The sequence below is a fragment of the Anser brachyrhynchus genome (genome assembly GCF_964034855.1).
Source record: "Anser brachyrhynchus genome assembly, chromosome: 1".
Taxonomy (NCBI): Eukaryota; Metazoa; Chordata; class Aves; order Anseriformes; family Anatidae; genus Anser; species Anser brachyrhynchus.
The window spans coordinates 109,036,897-109,056,389 of NC_137694.1; the positions used below are offsets into that span (position 1 = coordinate 109,036,897).

Sequence of the window (19,493 nt, forward strand, 5' to 3'; positions counted from 1 at the left end):
CTCTAATCTTCATCTTCCTCTTCCTCTTTTAATTCTCAGTAGCCGCAACCCCCCAAAATTCTGGCTGACCACTAGACAACAATCTGGTAAAGCAGTTTGCGTCTCTGGGGTAGTAATAGAAACAACAAGAAAAATACTGCCAGTATTTATCTTGACCATTACCTTGTCATTGCCCTGTGAATGAACTGTGCGAGGAACTGAACAGTGATTTAAACGTACAGTTGTTCTCAGGAGCAATCTTGTAACAGCTGGGTGGTTAGGTAAAAATCTGTACCTCAGAATGGATTCATAGCTTACTTTAAGGTGGGTAGAATTTGGACATTTTTTCACCAGTGTAGAATTTTTATGTTGATTGTGGTGCTTCTGGCTAACTCCTCCTTCCTAATTCTGTGTATATATCCAGTCCAGTATCAACTTGTGTGTAAAGACTTCTTACAAATATTTTACGGTATTCAATTTGAAGAAGATAGTTCTTCCTAAATGTATTTTGAATATAAAATCTGTTTGATTATGGGACTGTTATCCCTATTTTTCTGCGACTATAATATAACTTGCATATCTTAAAATACAGCGTTTTATCAGAAAATGTCATACAGAAAATTTTATATGACTTACATATCTTACTATGCTATCACAAGTGCTGTTTTATTAGAAAAAACTTGTTGTGGGTTAACCCTGGTAGACAGCTATGCACTAGTCCTGTTTCTTTCCCCCATCAGGATTGGAGAAGGTTAGAAAAGTTGTGGGTTGTGATAAAGACGGTTTAGGCAAGGCAAGGCAAAGAAGCTGGGGGTCAGTTATCCTGGCTGCGTCCTCTCCCAACTTCTTATGTATCCTTCAGCCTACTTGCTAGCAGGAAAGTTTGATGAACAGCAAAGGCCTTGACTCTTTATAATCAATGCTCAGCAACAGCTGAAACGTTGGTGTGTTATCAGCACTATTTTCATCAGAAGTCAAAAACATATCACCACATGAGCTACAATAAAATTAACTGTATCCCGACCAAAACCCAGCAGAAATTGTCACAAAAGTAAAAGACTTACTGAAAATAAGAATGTCTTGATGGGATGGTGTTACCTGGAAACTTGTAAAAAAAAAAAAAAAAAATCAAATTACAGAATTCTCACATAAGAAGAACAGCCTTAAATAATTGACTGTTCCTGAAATATTGAAGGACAATGATAAAGATATTTCCCTCAGATTTTTTTTTTTTTTTTTTCTGGACATGAATTCGATTTTGAGTCATAGTTTTTCGTGTTAGTGTGGTGAAATAATTTTGACTACCAGAAGTCACTGGACATGGGAGAATAAATTTATTTTTTCCTAGAAAAACAAAAGAAAATGAAACATTGTTTTCAGTAGGAGTTCTGCTGGGTGTTTAGTGATCAAATCCTGTAGAATTTTTTTTATTTTTTTTTTTCATGTGCTGCTAGCGATCTGTTAGGTAATGCCATCACTACTTATTCTCTGGGAAATTGTGGAAGTTCACCCATTTCTGGAATATACTTTCTTATTTCCTCTCCTATCTTTTTTTTCCTTACTGGCCCTGACACCGTAAGTCTTAGAACAAGGTACCTATAGTGGTTTCAGTAACTGTATATATGTACCTTTTAAAAAGGTTCTTTCTATAAAAACTAAGTTAATGTCAGCTCCATAGCATGCCAGTTTGCCTGCTCTCATGCAGGTTATTACAAGTACTCGTCAAAAAAAAAAAAGTAGTAATTTTCTTCTGACACTGTAAGAAAGGTGTCAGCTAGTTTGAATGGTAATAATTTTGTTTTTGTTTTACTTTTAAAGAAGCAAAAACCTTTTCTAAATTACTAACTTTAAAGTACAGCTTTAGTTGCACAATGGTTTTACCTGTAGCGTGAAAGACTACTGTTTCATCTAAAAGATTAGTTTTCTTCCACAGAATTGTGTTTTAAGCAGGCTTCCAGCCAAACAGTTATTTTAGGCTTGCCCAGTTTATATGTCCATGGTCTCCAAAGAGATGTCATTGAAGTCTGGTAATTGTTAATCTTTTGAAAAGGACATGTAAAGTTATAAATAAATACTTTAACATTAATTTTTGAGGAACAACCTCAGGGATTTGTTTGCGTGAATTTCATTAATGGGATTTGCACAATGAAAAATCCCTGTGTACTACATTGTAAATGTCTTTTTGTATGTGTTTGCCATTTAATTTGTATCATTCCTTACTATAAGCTAGAAAATGAAAAAAAAAAAAAGAAAGAAGATGGCTTTATTTGCAATTGAATGTGGTGCATAGGTTGCAAATTCAGTCATATTGTAGAGTCACAGGTCATTCAGACATTCAGGTGGGGGGAGCAAACAGCAAATAAACAAACAGAAGTCATGTCAGAACAGATGGTGCTTCCACAAGTGTTGGCTGTCATAGCGAAGGTCTTACAGAAACAGCATGCCCTTGGCCTGTAGCCATCGAGTTTTCCCTAGTGGTTATACCAGGCATCCAAGGTTACTTTCAAGAGCAGCTGTTTTGCACAGACTGTGGCAGATTTGATGTCTGTGACAGTTCCAGGAGAAATCCTGTAAGAGCTGTTGAGAAGTCAGGCTGCTCCAGGAGAGTCACCAGCAAAACATACTGTGTGGTCCAGAACCCATCACCACGAGTTAAAAGTTGTTACTGGCTGATTCCTTAACCACCTCTTCCCACTTCTGTCATTTTAGGTAGAGGTGCTTTTGTATTGAAACACCACCTATCAGGAGTGCAGATGTAGGTCATGCATGATTTTGTGTTTGTTCCTAATGTTAATCTCTATAGATTAACTGCTAGTAGAAGGGAAAAAATAATTATATATATATATATATGAAATGCTTCCCTCAGATAATTGTGCCAGTGTACAGCATTCACACTCACTAGTTTTCCTCTTCTTTCTGCTCAATTCTCATTTCATTTTGATGAACAAAAGATACATACATAAAACGCAACACCAGATCCAAAACCGTGCCTAAGGAAATTTAGTATGAGACCACTTGAGTCATTTTTTCTTAAGGTGGATTTACGTCAGAATCTTCACTTAACCCAGGATATAGACTGGATAGGTTTTACCTTACCATCCTCTTCAGTTGAGACTGTGGTGTTGTACGTGCATAGAAAGTGTTCTGAGTGGTACAGGTGTAGGTGCGTGTTTTAGAACAGCCATTAAATTGAATCTGTTCTGGAACACAACAGCAGTTTGGGGAAGAATAAGGTAACGTGTCCATTTGTATATGCCAATACAATACAAAATCATTTGTAGTTTATATTAATTTCAAACTGCATTTTACAGTTAGGTATCAACCATCCTCATTGACTTCTCTGGATTATTAGTAGATAGCTTGTGTCTAAGGTGTGAACCGCAGTGCTACATAAATAAAACTTCATTCCAATTAATTCTGAAGTACTTTCATTCTGAAAACATCTGTTCTTCTGCAACTATGACTGCTGTTTTGCTTTTATTTCATCATTCTAGGGGGTGCAATTTTTAGATTTTAAAGGCATCTGTCTGCAATACTTATTGTTGTACAGGAAGCTTACAGTTTGGATGCACGTTGTTTGTCTTACCAGATCCACATTATGTTAGTTTGGGGAGATTTTGCAATTCAATTACTATATGCTGTTTACTAGTTCTGCCACTAATATTTGAAAGTAGCATCTGATTTGTAGCTGTTTCAGTTTATGTGCATCTAGGCAGTTCGTGGTTTAGTTCCAATATTCCTTGCTTTTATAAAACAAAGTGAATCAATAACCACTAAAAGTAAATCAGTGTTTCTAAAATAAGTTTCTTCAGGTTAGAACATATTAGTGGACATTTGAAAATACAGCATACTCTAAATAGGATTATTGTCCTTTTTTCAGCTTCTGAATTACTAAGCAGTTTCTGTATTGGATGCTTTAGAATGGAGATGAAGCTTTTAAGGATGAAAAGTAGAGAAGTAATTTCAATGTTTATTGAAAAGGGACAATCAAGATAATTGTTACAACTGAAAAGTTGCACCTGCTTCCTTTTTTATTTCTCCTATTCCTCTACTGTATCTCTGTTGCTTTAATTCTCTGAAAGAGCTCTTGAAACTTTTTAAGGTTCATCATTTCTTTCATTTCTCAGATCTTCTATGTTTTACTAAAGCAACATCAACACACTTTTTTTTTGTTGTTTGTTTGTTTGTTTTTCTTCAATGATCATTAATCAACTGAATATGCCTAAGGCCAAATTGTAATTTTAAAATAATTGGTTCAGTATACTTACTAAGTCATATTTATGATTGTCAGAACAGCGAGTCTTTTATTGAATGAAACTTGCTCGAATAGGTATGGCATTTTTCCCACTTTAAAAGAATTTACGATTCACACAGCAAAAGTACTGCTTTGCAATCTAGTCTCCTGTTTCATGCAGTAATTAGTGCAATAACTGAGCTTCAGAAAACATGGCAAAGAAACATAAAATATGGCGAAAAAAAAGATTTTTCGATGACCACAGCAGAACCTAGACCCTCCTAAACCTGAGTCTTACACTGGGTAATCATTACCTGGCTAGACTGTGGTGGGTGGAGAAATTCATATGAAGAAGAACCTTATTGCCTTGTAACTTAAACACGTTTTAAAATACTTGGTTGAATATTTCAATTAAAAATACATTTTTATATATAGCATCTAGGATCTTTCATATTCGGAAAAAAAATGCTAAAGAAAAAGGAAGAGCTGAACTTTCCAGCTGCAAAACTGTTTTTGTTTGTGCATATTAGTCATGTACATAGAACGTTAGTCACAGAACATTTGTATATATTAGTCAGTGAGGGAATGCTCTCTCTTCTCAATTTATCAAATCAATTGCTTTCTGATACAGAAAAAATAATTATGTAGAGCACCTCTCAAAGTATCTTTAAAAATACATATATATGACCTAATAAATGATAGTTAGTTATAGATGAACAGCTGAGATCATTCTGAAATAGGCCAAATAGTGCATGCCTACCCCTGCAACAGCAAGTCAATGCCCAGGAGTCATTTGGTAAAAACTGACCTTTTTGTCTGAGCCTGAGGTCTGGTAGTGACAGCCCTGGTGATGGCTGGTGTCCTGGGCTCCCTTAAGAGCACACCCCAGGGACCTCAGGTTCAGCCTGGGCTGCATGAGGCGACGCTCCTGGGGACCAGTGTCCTCCTAGACTGGCTTCAGGCTGCCTTTAAGCACTCAGGGCTGGAAGCACACTGGGACAGGTGGTTTGCGCTGACAGCCTCACCATACATTTACAGTTCTAGGTAGAGATTCCACTTAGGAAAAAATAAATAAATTACAAATACTTTTCCCTCAAATGTTGTGTTAAAACGTGTAATAAATATCTGTACTTTTTGCTCTGTTATGAACCACAATCCTAATATGGGAGGTTTTTTACACACAGTTTTCTCTTCTTTTCTGTTCAAGACTGTCAGTGAAGAAGGAATTTGTATTTTAGAAAGATACTAATTCCCTTTTTAAGAAACGTGGTATTGCAAACAAAGTAATTGAGTATTCCTTAGAGGGTGGTGTTGCTAGAGAAATGCAGTACAGTAATTTTTGATTAATTACTTAAGTTTATATGCCAAAAGTAAATAGCTCCTTTTAGTAGGTAATACTGCTGTACAATCCCTGAAGAATTACTAGATTGTTTATTAATGTTCAGCAACCAACTTAATCTGTTCATAGAAATATTATCTACATAAGGAACTGTTCACTTTGTGGAAAAACCAACAATTTAATGTTACTATATTTTATATCTTACTCTAAAATATAATGTATAAAGGTTATTTTATTTTTATTTATTGAAATCAGGTGTTATAAGACAGAAACAGCTCTCACTTGTTTGTCTGTAAATAGCAACAGTTCTGTTACAGAGATCTTAAATTGCAATGCTTCTCTTAAGACTGTTTTTATAACACTAAAACCACACAAAAAGTGACAAGACAGATTCAAAAATGCATATGTTGATTAGAAAGATATTTGAAAGTACTTTGGCTAGTAAGAGTGAGCAGACTGAAAAGGAAGCTATATGTAAGTAAAGTGGAAAAGGCAAGGAAAAGGAAATAGAGAATGGAATACGGAGGAATCAAGTCTTATTTTCTAGCTGGAAAAAGAAAGATCCTTACCTTCTCTTGATTTTGCCAGAGATGATAATTATGTAAGTACAGAATAACTAGCTGGCACTGTTTTTCTACTAGTCAACACTACTGGAATCAGAAGTGCTGTTGGCTGATTATAATTACAAGCATTTTATTAAGCCAAATACAGAGATGCAAAGGCATTTGTTGAGAGACATCCTGGGAGCAATCCCAGTTGTGTCTAGGTTTTATTTGTTTCTGTTTTATTCTTCATCGAGTTGCTTTGTGAATAAAAGTAAATAAATCTAGGAGCAATATTTAATCTGTTTATGGCTCTGATGGATTATTAGCAAGAGAAATAAAATTTATCTTCATTCAGATCATCACCAGGCTACGAATGACTTATGAGATAACATAGTGCCCTAATCTGTCTGCTGAAGTTAATTCATAACTGTATGTATGATTTCTGATAGAGGAAGAGAGTAAATCCCCTTCACTTCTGAAAGGATGTTCATTGCTGGCAGGAAGGAATGGAAAAAGGGATAGGCAGAACAAAACCTAAACTGAGACACTGAACATCCTTTAATAATAAAAGGATTGGTGGCTCATATATCAAATAACAAATTTAAACAATGTTTTTTGTCCTTAAAAGGCATTGCAGTATTGGTTTGGGGGGATAAAAGAGAAAATAAAGAAGGAATTGATTGGTTATTCTATCCTTAGTTGTTATGATTATGTGAGTAATTACCAAATGCCCATTCCCTCTCTTTCCTCTGTGGTACTGAAATAATGTTATCCATAATAGTTGTGTGATATAATGCTGATTAAAAAAATAATAATATCAAAACACACTAAAAAAAAATCACATCATTTTTGAATCACCAGAGTATGTTAAATTCACAGATATAAAATTAGTATAGATCGAAATGGAGCTGATAGTTTCACTGAATGTACTTTTTTCTTGCTATTGAGTTGATTCTTGTAGTCATTCATGGGTTTTATTTCTCCCTGGGGTGATGTTTTTCAAACCTTGCCATTTACCTAACTAATCATTCTGTTCGCGTTTGCTAGGAAATGCAACTATATGAAAACAGGCATATGAGACTACTGACCCATAACCATCTCTGCTGCCCTTTTTAAACCTTTCATTTTCCAATGAAGCTATCCTAATCATCCTTGCATTTCTTATTAAGTTGCTATGCACAGCTGAAGTCAAGGACGGAATGGTCCGATGGCTGATTGTAGGTTTGATTATCCACTGGATTTTCTTATGCCCAAGAAATTCATGAGCTCAAATCTGTCAGGCATCCCTGATTACATTTACAGACATAGCCTGGGTACTTCTTAGTGTTCACTGATATCTATACATAATGCAGGAAAGAATCAGATGGAAAAGATTTTTATTAACTTCTAATAAGTTGACATACTCCTGCATTCCATAGAGATCATTTATTTGTATCATTGTTTTGCACAAATCCAAATAAAAAGCCTTTGGTAAAATGAAATAAATTAACAAATGTGTTGAATTACAAGCTATATATCATACTGTCCTCTCTAAACTTCCTCCAAGAGTTGTATTTTCATCTAATGCAAATAAAACCATGTGTATATCATCACAATTTTTTGTAGTAGATTTCTTTATGTGAAACAATATAGCTGAGAAAAAGTAATCACTATAATAATTGAGATAACCAAAACAAATGTGCAGGTTTAAAATATTTGCAGTCCTGAATGTTGTTTATGTATACATAATTACATAAGAGTTCTTTATATATCATTTTTATTTTAAGATTAAAAAGGCCTGGTTCTGAGAAGGTAAAATGTACTTGCTAATCAGCTCAATGTTATTTTTATTGTGTACCAAGTGCTGTTCTTCATTTATGTTCTTTCACTGCCTTTTGGTCTGTTTTGGTCTGCATCCATACAGAGATGTGTACCTTTAGACTGGCTTTCCACCTTTTGCTAATACAATTAATGGTTTTAAAATCTAGGTTAAGTTTATGCTTAGAATAGAAGTTTATAGAGCATGTTTAGAATAGCAGTGTCTAAACACAGACTTGTAGTTCACAAAAAACTGTACAAATACCATACTTTTAGACTGGCCCAATTGTACATTATCATCATTTTTTTTCTGTACTTCAACCTTTGTGTGCTTGTTAAAAGAGAGATACTGAAGTCGGAAGAAGGATCTTTTTTTCATATAATTTCACAGTTACTCTGGAAATGAAACTTTTATGAAACTTTTGCACACACACACACACAAACACATTTGGGGGGGGGGGTTGTTTTCCAATGTTTACTAGGCTTATTTCTTCAGTCCTTTTATAGGAAGAATCAAACTGAAGACAACTGGCTTTTTCGTAATAAAAAAAAAAGCTAAGTTTGGTTTTTTTTTTTTTTTTTTGTACAGCTTTAGGATGAGCAGATATCAACTTCAGTTTTATGCTTTTCTGGGAACACCATTGAAGAAGGAAAATGCAGTCACTATCAGGAAATACAGATTGCTAACATCGAGATGGTTTTGTATTTGTGCAAATGAAGAGTATTAGAGCTGGCACTATTTTATCAGAATTCATAAAATAGGATTAACCAGTATGAGTGGACATGAGCTGATTACCTGGAATGCATTTAACAGCATGTAAATTCTATTTTATCAAGAGCTGTGAGACCTTGTGTTGGATTATAGGGACAGCTGTATACTGACTTGGTGGGGTTCTTGAAAATATTCCATTAATACTGCAACCAGAATTAGAGTTATACAGAGAAAACTAAGATCTAGGAGCTTGTGGCACCTTTTTTATGCACTTAAAGTGGAACCCTTGCAAAGTAGAACACCAAGGTTTCTACCTCACTGAAGTTCTAGTTTGCTTAGTAAGTTGTCATAATATCTGATACGCCAGGTGTCTTTAATATAAGAAGAATCAGTAACAAAAATAAAACATTTTTTTTTTCTTAGCCTGTGTGACTTCTCACAGGGAAGTGCTCTTTCTGCCTGAGAAATGAGAAGCATTCTGAAATGCTAGTGTAACAAAGACTTGCACATTTGCTAACAACCTGTCCTCTATCTGCTTAAGCCAGGACCAACCCTGCTCACAGCTGTTTCTCCCAAACTTCAGTCTTAAAACCAAGTTGTGTTGGGGCTGCAGGCAGAGATGATGAGGCTGCTGATTAGTCAGCAGCTTAACTGAGGTAAAGCTAATTGAACAGACACAAGAAGCTGCTGGCATGAAACATCTCTATATGTGACAGATACCTGTGAGAAGCTGACAAAAGTTATGAATAGTGCCATGAGGAACTAATGGATTTCTCAGGTGGCTGAAGAGGAATTGTGACACACTTTGCAGAAAACTGAAGGGGAGTCTTGGGACCCTTTGCAGTTATACAGCCTTGCAGGGACAACAGCGCTCAGAAAACCTGATCAGTGATACTATATTAGGCTGAGAGTGCCTGCATAACAGTGTCAGAAATAAACGAAGTTGGACATGAATGTAGCAAAACCTGGTACCATGCAGAAAAAGTAATTGGGGTTGGGTTGTTTATCTGGAAAGATAAGGATGGTGAAAGGAAAGAGCTTCAAGGACAATAGGGGGCAAATAAAAGGAGTAGCAAATCCTGTGATTCATGCTCTTCAGGGGTCCCCATTGATCAGTCTTACATCTAATCACTCCATTTTAGAGCAGGACAATTAACCTGCTATTTCTGTCATTCTGTCATTCTGTCTCATGTCTGCGTTTCCTCTGTGCTCAGCACAGGTCAGGCAAGTCTTCGCTTGTATCAGTGTTGTGAGGGAGTCCTGTGAGAGCTCTTTCTAACAAGGACAGGAGAGGTGGCACCTGACAGTTTCCATTCCCAACCTCTTTTAAGATGATATCTTCTAAAGACTAAATCTATCTATTTAAGGTGAAATCTTCTAAATCTACCTGCTTGAATCTAGCTTGTATTTTATCTGCAGATCTATGTATTCTGTGTATTCTATCCAATATTCTATGTATTGGAATTGTTTAGATTCATTTATTTAGATTAATGATTTATTTAGCAATTCATTTTTCTTTTGCAGTGTCTCTGGAACTGTTTACTAAGAATTTGTTCTCCAAAAACAACAGTAAGATAACATTTCACTTGCAGCTGAAATAGCTGCATTTGAAACTGATCTTCACTGAACAGATTTCCAAACTGGTTTGAAATGACAAACATTACACAACATGTGCTGTTTGGTGGAAAGAATGATCTTGCCTTCTCTTTCACTATACTTTCTAACTGAAAAAATTAAGGACTTCACAACATTTTTACATGTTGTATTTGTTGTATTAGTAGTAGGCTGAGAACACAGAAAGTCAAATAGGCTCTCTGCAGGTAAATTGTCTACTTATTTCTTCTTGCTGATGGGAAATTTTTGAAATAATTGCATTGAATAAAAATTTAAAAGGTAGATGTACTGCTATAGAATCAGAGAATGGTTGAGGTGGGAAGGGACCTCCGGGGGTCATCTGGTCCAACCCCTTGCTTAAGCACAGCCACTTAGAGCAGGTTTCTCAGGACCGTGTTCAGGCAGCTTTTAAATATATCTACGGTGGGAGGCTCCACTCTCTGAGCAACCTGCTTTGGTGCTCTGGCACCTTCATAGTGGAAAAGTGTATCTCGATGTTCAGACAACACCTGTGTTTCAGTTTGTGTCAGTTGCCTCCTGCCCTGCCACATCACTGGACACCACTGAGAAGAGCCTGACTCCATCTTCTTTACAACCTCCCTTCAGGAATTTGTATGCATTGGTGAGATCCCCCTGAGTCTTCTATTCTCTAAGCTAAACAGTCCCAGCTCTCTCAGCCTTTTCTCTATTGGAAAGATATTCCAATCCCTTAATCATTTTCATGGCTCTCTGCTGGACTCTCCCATTTGTCCATGTTGTTCTTGAATTGGACACAATATTCCAGGTGTGGCCTCACCAGTGCTGAGTAGAGGTGAAGGGTCACCTCCCTTGACCTGCTGGCAACATTCCTTTTAATGCAGCCCAGAACATCAACTGTATGAAGTTTAAAGTCAACATTAACTTTAAGTCAACATTAACTGTATGAAGTTCAACAAGGCCAAGTGCCGGGTCCTGCACCTGGGGCGCAACAACCCCAAGCAGAGCTACAGGCTGGGAGATGAGTGGCTGGAAAGCTGCCTGGCCGAGAAGGACCTGGGAGTATTGGTTGATAGTCGGCTGAATATGAGCCAGCAGTGTGCTCAGGTGGCCAAGAAGGCCAACAGCATCCTGGCCTGTATAAGAAGCAGTGTGGCCAGCAGGTCTAGCGAAGTGATTGTGCCCCTGTACTCGGCTCTGGTGAGGCTGCACCTCGAGTACTGTGTTCAGTTTTGGGCCCCTCGCTACAGGAAGGACATGGACGTGCTCGAGCGAGTCCAGAGAAGGGCAACCAAGCTGGTGAGGGGTCTGAAGAACAAGTCTTACGAGGAGCGGCTGAGGGAGCTGGGGTTGTTCAGCCTGGAGAAGAGGAGGCTCAGGGGCGACCTTATCGCTCTCTACAGTTACCTTAAAGGAGGCTGTAGGGAGGTGGGGGTTGGTCTGTTCTCCTACGTGCCTGGTGACAGGACGAGGGGGAATGGGCGAAAGTTGTGACAGGGGAGGTTTAGGTTGGATGTTAGGAAGTACTTCTTTACCGAAAGGGTTATTAAGCATTGGAACGGGCTGCCCAGGGAGGTGGTGGAGTCACCATCCCTGGAGGTCTTTAAAAGACGTTTAGATGTAGAGCTTAGCGATATGGTTTAGTGGAGTACTTAGTGTTAGGTCGAAGGTTGGACTCGATGATCTTGAGGTCTCTTCCAACCTAGAAATCTGTGATACTGTGATCATTATCCTTCTTTGCTGCAAGGGCACATTGCTGGTGCGTGTTCAACTTGATGGCCACCAGGACGCCCAGGTCCTTTTCTGCAAAGCTGCTTTCTAGCTGGGTGGCCTACAACATATATTGGTGCATGGGATTTTTCTTCTCCATGTGCAGGACTGTGTACTTCCTTCTGTTGAACTTCATGAGGTTCTTGTCAGACCATTTCTCCAGCCTGTTGAGGTTCCTTTGAATGCCAGCACAGCCCTCTATCATATCAGCCCCTCCTCCCTCTTTTGTGTCATCTGCAAACTTGCTGAGGGAATGATCTACCTCTTCATCCAGATCATTAATGAAGATGTTGAACAGGACCCAGTGTTCACCCCTGGGGTACACAGCTAGTTACTGGCCTTCATCAAGACTTGGTGCTACCTTTTGGGCCTCTGAGCCTGGCTGCTCAGCTAGTTTTCAGTCTACTTCACTATCTGTTCATCCAGCTCACATCAACAGCTTCTCTGTGAGGATCTTACAGGAGACAGTGTTGAAAGCCTTACCTGTTGTCCAAGTAGACAATATCCAGTGTTCTCCTGTCATCTACCAGGCCAGTCACTTCACTGTCGAAGGTTATCAAGTTGGTCGAGCATAACTTCCACTTGGTGAATCCATACTGACTATTCCTGATGACTTTTTTGTCCTTCATATGACCAGAAATAGTTCCCAGGATTAGCTGCTCAGTCACTTCCCCAGTCATCAAGGTGAGGCTGAACAGCAGGTAGTTCCCTGGGTGCTCCTTCTTGCCCTTCCTGAAGATAGGAGTGGCATTTGCTTTCCTTCAGTCTCAGGGACTTTTCCCAGTTGCCATGATCATTCAAAGACTATTGAGAACATCTTTGCAGTGACATCTTCCAGCTACCTCAGTATTTGTGCATGCATCCCATCAGGCCCCACAGGCTTACATGTGTGCAGTTTACTTAAATATTGCCTGACACAATTTCACCAAAGGTACATCTTCCTTGCTCCAGTCTGCTTGGGATTCCTGAAGGCTGGTCTTGCTTGTAAAGACTGAGATGAAGGCGGCATTCAGTACCTCACCCTTTTCCATCTCCATTGTCACCAGAGCCCCCCCCCCCCCCCCCCCTCCCAATTCCGTTGCAGGCCCGCATGTTTTCTAGTCCTCCTTTTTTTCACTTACGTACTTATACCTTTCTTTTGTCTTTGTCTTTTTCTTTGTCTTTGTCTTTCATAACCCCGTGTCTGCATGCTGGGATAGTGTCTCTGTATTCCTTCTGGGTCCTTGCTTCCACCCTCTGTATGTTTCCTTTTTTTGTTTGAGTTTGGCCAGGAGCTCCTTGTTCAACTACTCAGGCCTCCTGGCCTTTTTTCTGATACCCTACTCATTGGGATGGACCGCTCTTAATCTTGGAGGAGGTGATCCTTGAATATTAACCAGCTTTCCTGGGCCCCGCTTCCCTCCAGGGCCTTACCCCATGGGGACTCTTGCAAGCAAATCCTTGAAGAGGCCAAAGTCTACTTTTCTGAAGTTCAGTTTGATGATCTTGTTTTTTCCCTTGCTCCCTTTCAAGGTCCTGAACTCCAGCATCTTGTGGTCACTGCAGCCAAGGCTGCCTTTGACCTTCATATCCCCAGTGATCCCCTCCTTGATGCTGAGTATGAAGTCCAGCAGAGCACATCTCTCTGGCCTCTCTGTCACAAGGGTCAGGAAGCTGTCAGTGCTCTGCAGAAACCTCCTGCATTGCTCGTGCCCTGCTGTGTTGTATTTTTTTTTTTTGAACTTGAATCAAAGAGATGAGTAAATATTGATTCTATTAAATAACATGTCAGGAAATGATGATATATGGTGATATACTGATAGAAGTCTGTTACTGAAAAGACTTGTTACTTCTTTTGACAAATCAGTCACACAGGTTAATATATGCTGTTTTAAAAGGTGGTGCTAATCCAGCATACAAGGAATGAAGCTACAGTAATTTCTACAGTACATAAACATTTTGTAAGCTGTTGAAGGCTTATTTGAAATTTACGGGGTTGGGATGGGAGTTATACTGATTTTCTATATATATGTCAAGTCATAGGATCTAAAGGAAATAACAGATTGTGTTTTATTTATTTCTAAGCTTTTTACATGTAAGCGCAAATAATAATGATTTTGCTGAATGCCTTTTTGCTTTAATTTCTGAAGTAGAAGTAGAATCACGGGATAAAGTCTAGAAAACCTTTAATATCTTAGAAGTGATGCGAACCCTTTCATCTCAGTTATTTTTTTTCTGACAAGGTTGTCAGAAAAAATGCTGTTTCCAGGACCATGTCTAGAACACTTGGAGGGACCTTTTTGTATGTTTTTTAATTTGAAGCCTTTGAAGTAGACATACATACCTTTTCTTTCAAACTCTTTATTTTAGAAGGCTATAGTTCCTTGTAAATTTAATCACTGGATTTTAGTGCAAGAAAGATTGGCAACTGCAGGTTAGACTCTAGTCTTTATTTCAGCTGGACCTGGGAAATGAAGATTGATTTTCTTGGTGTGCATGAGGCAATGGTTAGTGCTGGGAGCTACTTATTCAATTAGAGATGGAGTTAGTCATGAAAATCAGGACTATTTATGTTGGTTTCTAGGGGCACTCCTCTCTACAGCAGGAAGAGTGTTAGAGGCTTTCTGCGTATCCTTCCTTTCCCCTTTTCCATTACCTAGGAATATGTACTAGGTAAGCAGAAGTCTCTGCACCTGTGTGAAGAGAGAGAAAGCCTGTGATTTTAAGAATAGTCTAGAGATTGTTGGTCCTACACATAAAAGACAAAAGACGCCGTATAGTGGGAATTGAGGATATAAGGCACACAACCTCATTCTTCCTAAAATCTCTGGCTTCTGCTAACCTCTGCAAGTGCTAAAGCATTCCTGCAGAAAATGAAATCTGCTTAATTTCTAAGCAGTTGTCTTTAATTGGCTCTGGACTAGGATCAAAGCTAAGAGCCTGTTAGAATAGGAGGAAACAGAGGTGAAAGGAGAACTGAGGATTACTTAGAAAGTGCTTTTGGTCATTGCATGTAAAGGATAGTTGAGACACATGCCTTGCTCTGTCAAAATGTTCTTTTGAGCTCATAGATGAGATACTTTTCTACTTTGTGTCTCAGCTAACCAAGAAAATGGGAGATTCTTTTACTCAATTTAATCTTTTTTATCTTATTCTATTTATAGCATTCTTCACATGCATTTACTGTACAGCTGCCTTTATGCCATCTTTATATAAAAAGTTGTGAGGAGTGGTTTGCTTACTGTTAAAGGGATGCAAATAATAATAAAATGCCATTTGAAAATGTTAATGGATTGATGTTATAAAACTATGACTCTTTTGTAAAATTTTGTGAGAATAAAATAATGAGAACAGAAAAAGTCAATGAGGCAGAGAATAACGTAACAGTATGTATGTTTCAGAAAGTATACCTATTGAAACATTGCTATATTAGCTTTTAGATTTATGACAAGTTTGATAGGAATAAGAAAGCTAATTCTTTTTTGTTGTTGTTGTTATCTTTGTTAAATTGGAGGGAGTTGTATAGTACTATGTAGGCAGTATCCCTGGTTGTTAGAGTCTACCCAAATCCCAGTTCTCTAACACTAAGTCTAAACTCAACCTCACCCTTGAGGTCTAAAAGCAGCTCATGTTTTGGAGCAAAGAATGCTTATCTCTTTTAACTAGTCTTCCTTGTTTATACTGAGAAGCAGACTGATTGCCTGTCCTGTTTCAGTTGCGATTTGGAGACTGAAAAGAAATGCCTAATCTCTACCTAGCCTCTGTTGAGGCTTGTTTAATGCAGAAATGATGGTAAATCATTCAAAGTACATTGGATTCAGTGCAAAGTTAACCACTTTCATTTCAGAACTCCAAGTGATTGGTGGGAAGGGGAAGCAGTGCAGACAAATTTCAGAATGTCCTGGCAATGTGAGTACTATTCCAACCTGAAGAAATTTCATCTTATGTCTCCTGTTTCCCAGTCACAGCTTTAAGCCCAGACAGCTAGATGAATACTGGCAACAGGATATTTTCACACGCAGTTCAAGCAGGACTATATTACAGCCAAAAGTGAAATAGGTGGCTAAACGGGTATAAAAGAGGAGTCTGCCTCTTTTTCCAGTGGTGTTTGTGCATTCCATGTAATTTTTATTAAGTGGAAAAAAAAAAAAAAAAAAAAAAAAAGCTTAAGTGGTCCTTTGAACAGGAACAGGGGCAGTTCTCTTATTTTGGTGTCTCCTTCCCTGTCTGAAGTAATAGAAATATCTTCATTACATATTACATTAGAAAGAATAGACATTCATTTAGACTAAAAGTTTGGGAACACAGACAAGACCTTAAAAGAGTGCATATGGAAGTAGGGCGTGTTCCGTTTGTGTAGGGCAGTTGAGTTGCTTCATTTGTTGAATTAGAATCCAATTTTATAATAAGTTGCACATCTGTGTAGCATCTCATATATGAATCAGATACATAAATTATTAAGGAACAGGACTACAATGTTTTAACAGGAGTCCTAAGAGAATTATCTGTGTATTGTATATTATGGTAATGGAATAAAAACTGTATTTTTGAGACTGTATTCTATTAGATGCCATTAGTAGAACTATTGTTGTCTACCAAAGAAATAAAGACTAAGTCTCATTTGAAGTACCTTATTTATTCAGTACAGCAATTTAAAATGACAAATTGAAGCATAAATGATAGTTTGGAAAATAAAGCCTGCAAAGAAGCCTACAAGTGCAGAACTGTATACAGCCATCATAAAAGAAAATGAAAGTGAGAAAGAAAATTGATGGTATAGAGAAAGGGGAATATTTCTAAACTGTACAAGATCCAGCAATTGTTAGATAGTAGGAGCAGAAAAGGTGTAGGCAGTTATGGAAAGAAAGAGAGGAGATGCTAACAGAAGTGTATGAAAAAGTCTGTAGAAAGAACCAAGCATATTCTACCGCTGTACTTCATGAGGATGGAGCTTGATGAGGATGTACTTGATGGAAGGCTAGAGGATGCTGTGGTGAGACAACCACCACCACCGACTGATAAATAAACAGGGCAATATTATTTTATTCAGTTTCATTAATGGTTTTATTATCAGTATAATTGTACCATTCAAGTAATGCTGCAACGTAAGTCTAGATGCTTACTTTATGGTGTCCTATCAAATATGTATTATCCCTTTCTAAATGGTTTATTGAAATAATAATAATAAAAAAAGAATTTATATGGTTCTTATGATACAGTTCTTCCACTGACTATACCAATTGTCAGTGTCACTTTGAGGATGGTTAAAAGGTTCAGGATAACTACTACAGTGTCATGACTGTAGGTGCCAAAGAGGCTCTCTTTGTCAGGGGGCAACTGAAGATTTCTCAAAATTTGGCAGTCACTCATTTATGCCTTACTGATTTTTGAAACAATGTTAAGTAAACCAGAATGTTGACATCATCTAGTGTCAGAGAAAATGTATTATTTAGTTAATACCATGCGTTTCAAGTTTTCTGACAATTTGTGGGGGTTCTGTTTTCTGTGATAACTGCCTTCAGCTGTCAACCTGTTAATTTACGTAAACACATATAAAAAAGCATATGAATTGGTGCATTTCATTTCAAAGTGTTTTTGAATGTTCTGTTTTTGTTCATGTTATCATGTAGATTAACTTGATTAGAAGACTTTTTTTTTTTTTTTTTCCCTCTAAGGCATAATGGATAGGGTGATGAACATCATTTACCCTAAGAAATACTTAGTCCTTCACTCTTGGTTGTGATTTTGCAAGCTAAAGAGGAGTGATCTATGGTAAAAGACTACAGATTAAGCAAACAGGGCATCAAGAGACATTTCTGGGAATCCTGTGTGCTCTACCAGAGTCAACATTTGGCTACCAGAATTAGCCATCCCCAAAATGAGGTATTATCTTCAGTGACCTTATTGCACTTCAGGGTATAAAAAGATCGGGGAAAGGGTATATAGAAGCAAGTGCTTTAATGATGGCAAATCCTGAGAGAAAACACACACACACACAGATAAAACAGATAAATCCAGAAATTTCAAATCTTTCGTGTATTTCAATGTAGATACTAAATGAATTTCTGTGTCTGAAGAGCATTTTTATGGATTTGCCTGGCCAGAACATTAACCAAATGTAATTTACGTGTAAGTATCTCTGTACTTGTACAGCAGTACTCTCTCCAATAATGTTTTTTTACATTAAGTTCTTCAACAGAGAGAAGATAATTTAGTGAAAGAAATGGCTATGATATAAAGTTTAAGTGAAATCATACGAAGAGTAGAAAAAAATGTCCCTAGCTGTATCTAAAAAACAGTAGGGTGGATTCATTTATCAGATAGTAAAACAGAAAAGAAATTTTCCTAGCCTGGAGGAGGGTCAAAAGACTTGAATTGTTGATCGCGGGAAAGTCCAGAGTATGTTTTCCAAACAGTAAGGATGGTGATGAAATTATGTATGATGTTTATATAGATGAGCTTTTGCATTTTTGTTTCTGCTCCAGATAGTAAGCTGCAAGTGGATGAAAAGTAGCTTAAAAAATAAGCAGAAGTGTACTTTTCCTGATTTTTCTACTCAGCTGTTCTTGAATTTCCCTGTTGTTTTTTTTTTTCTATGGTAAGGATGGAGATGGAAGAGGAGTAGACAAAAATCAGATTTCTGTGAGAAATTCTGCTGGGTCTATGCAATAGTGCACATCTATGGTTAAGTATCTTAAGAACAACTTTATTGTTGCAGTAATAGCCATGACATCTTTCAGAATTTCCAACCTAGAGAAGAGAGTGGAGAGTTCGGGTTTCAATGAACTACCGATGTGTTAAACTACTTATAACTGTAAAATTACTTTTAGAAAGGTAATTCTATGTTTTTTTTTGTTGTTGTTTTTTTTGTTTGTTTTTTAAGATTACATGGTTCTGTTTTAAAAATAAAACTAGACGTCTTGAAATCTTCTACAAGATAAAATATATTTATGAATGTGAGACCATTTATTTGGGATCCCAGGATATCAAGTCATCTTGAACTTGGGATACATATCTCCTTTGAATTCCTAGCACTTATGTTTTTGTTAGCTTACATTAAGTTTATTAAAGAGTTGGATGATGAACTGGAAAAACGATTTTGGAAGTGAATTGAATTTGACCTATTTTAGGAAATATTGACAATTTCCAACAAACTGCTTTGGAATGGTTTTGAAGCCTCAGCTCTGGACTGTACCCTGTAATGTTGTATATACCAAGAGCTAAAGACCCCATAATTGAAAATGTGAGGCATGGAATTACACGAATTGAAAATACAAAAAATTCCAGTGGAAATATTTTTCTGCCCTGTGTTGTCTGTTGGATTCACTGTCAGACTTTGTGTTTTAAAGCTTTTAAAATACTTAATGGTTATCTTTTTCATTTATTAAAATTTAAGATATTGTAAAAATGTTGCAGGCTATTAGAAATGTCTTAATTGCTTGGTAACTTAAGCTAGATTTTGTTTTATGAAATTCTTGGTACAAAAAAGTTGCTAGTCTTGTCTAAAATGCAAGTATATGAATCACTGTGATGTGTATGTCACTGCTT

At 37.3% G+C, this 19,493-nt stretch overlaps 1 protein-coding gene across 3 annotated transcripts in view; it reads left to right on the plus strand.

Moving 5' to 3' along the window:
• Positions 1–19,493, plus strand: part of NCAM2 (neural cell adhesion molecule 2) — a 288,588-nt gene that overhangs the window by 79,994 nt on the left and 189,101 nt on the right. The window contains exon 1 of one of the 3 annotated variants that reach the window (XM_080579696.1): positions 15,827–15,854. The exons of the other annotated variants lie outside the window; for them this stretch is intronic. Within the exon in view, the coding sequence (XP_080435822.1) occupies positions 15,842–15,854 (13 nt within the window). The 5' untranslated portion in view covers positions 15,827–15,841. Of the gene's footprint in view, positions 1–15,826; positions 15,855–19,493 lie in introns of those variants that run through there. 3 annotated transcript variants of the gene reach the window in all.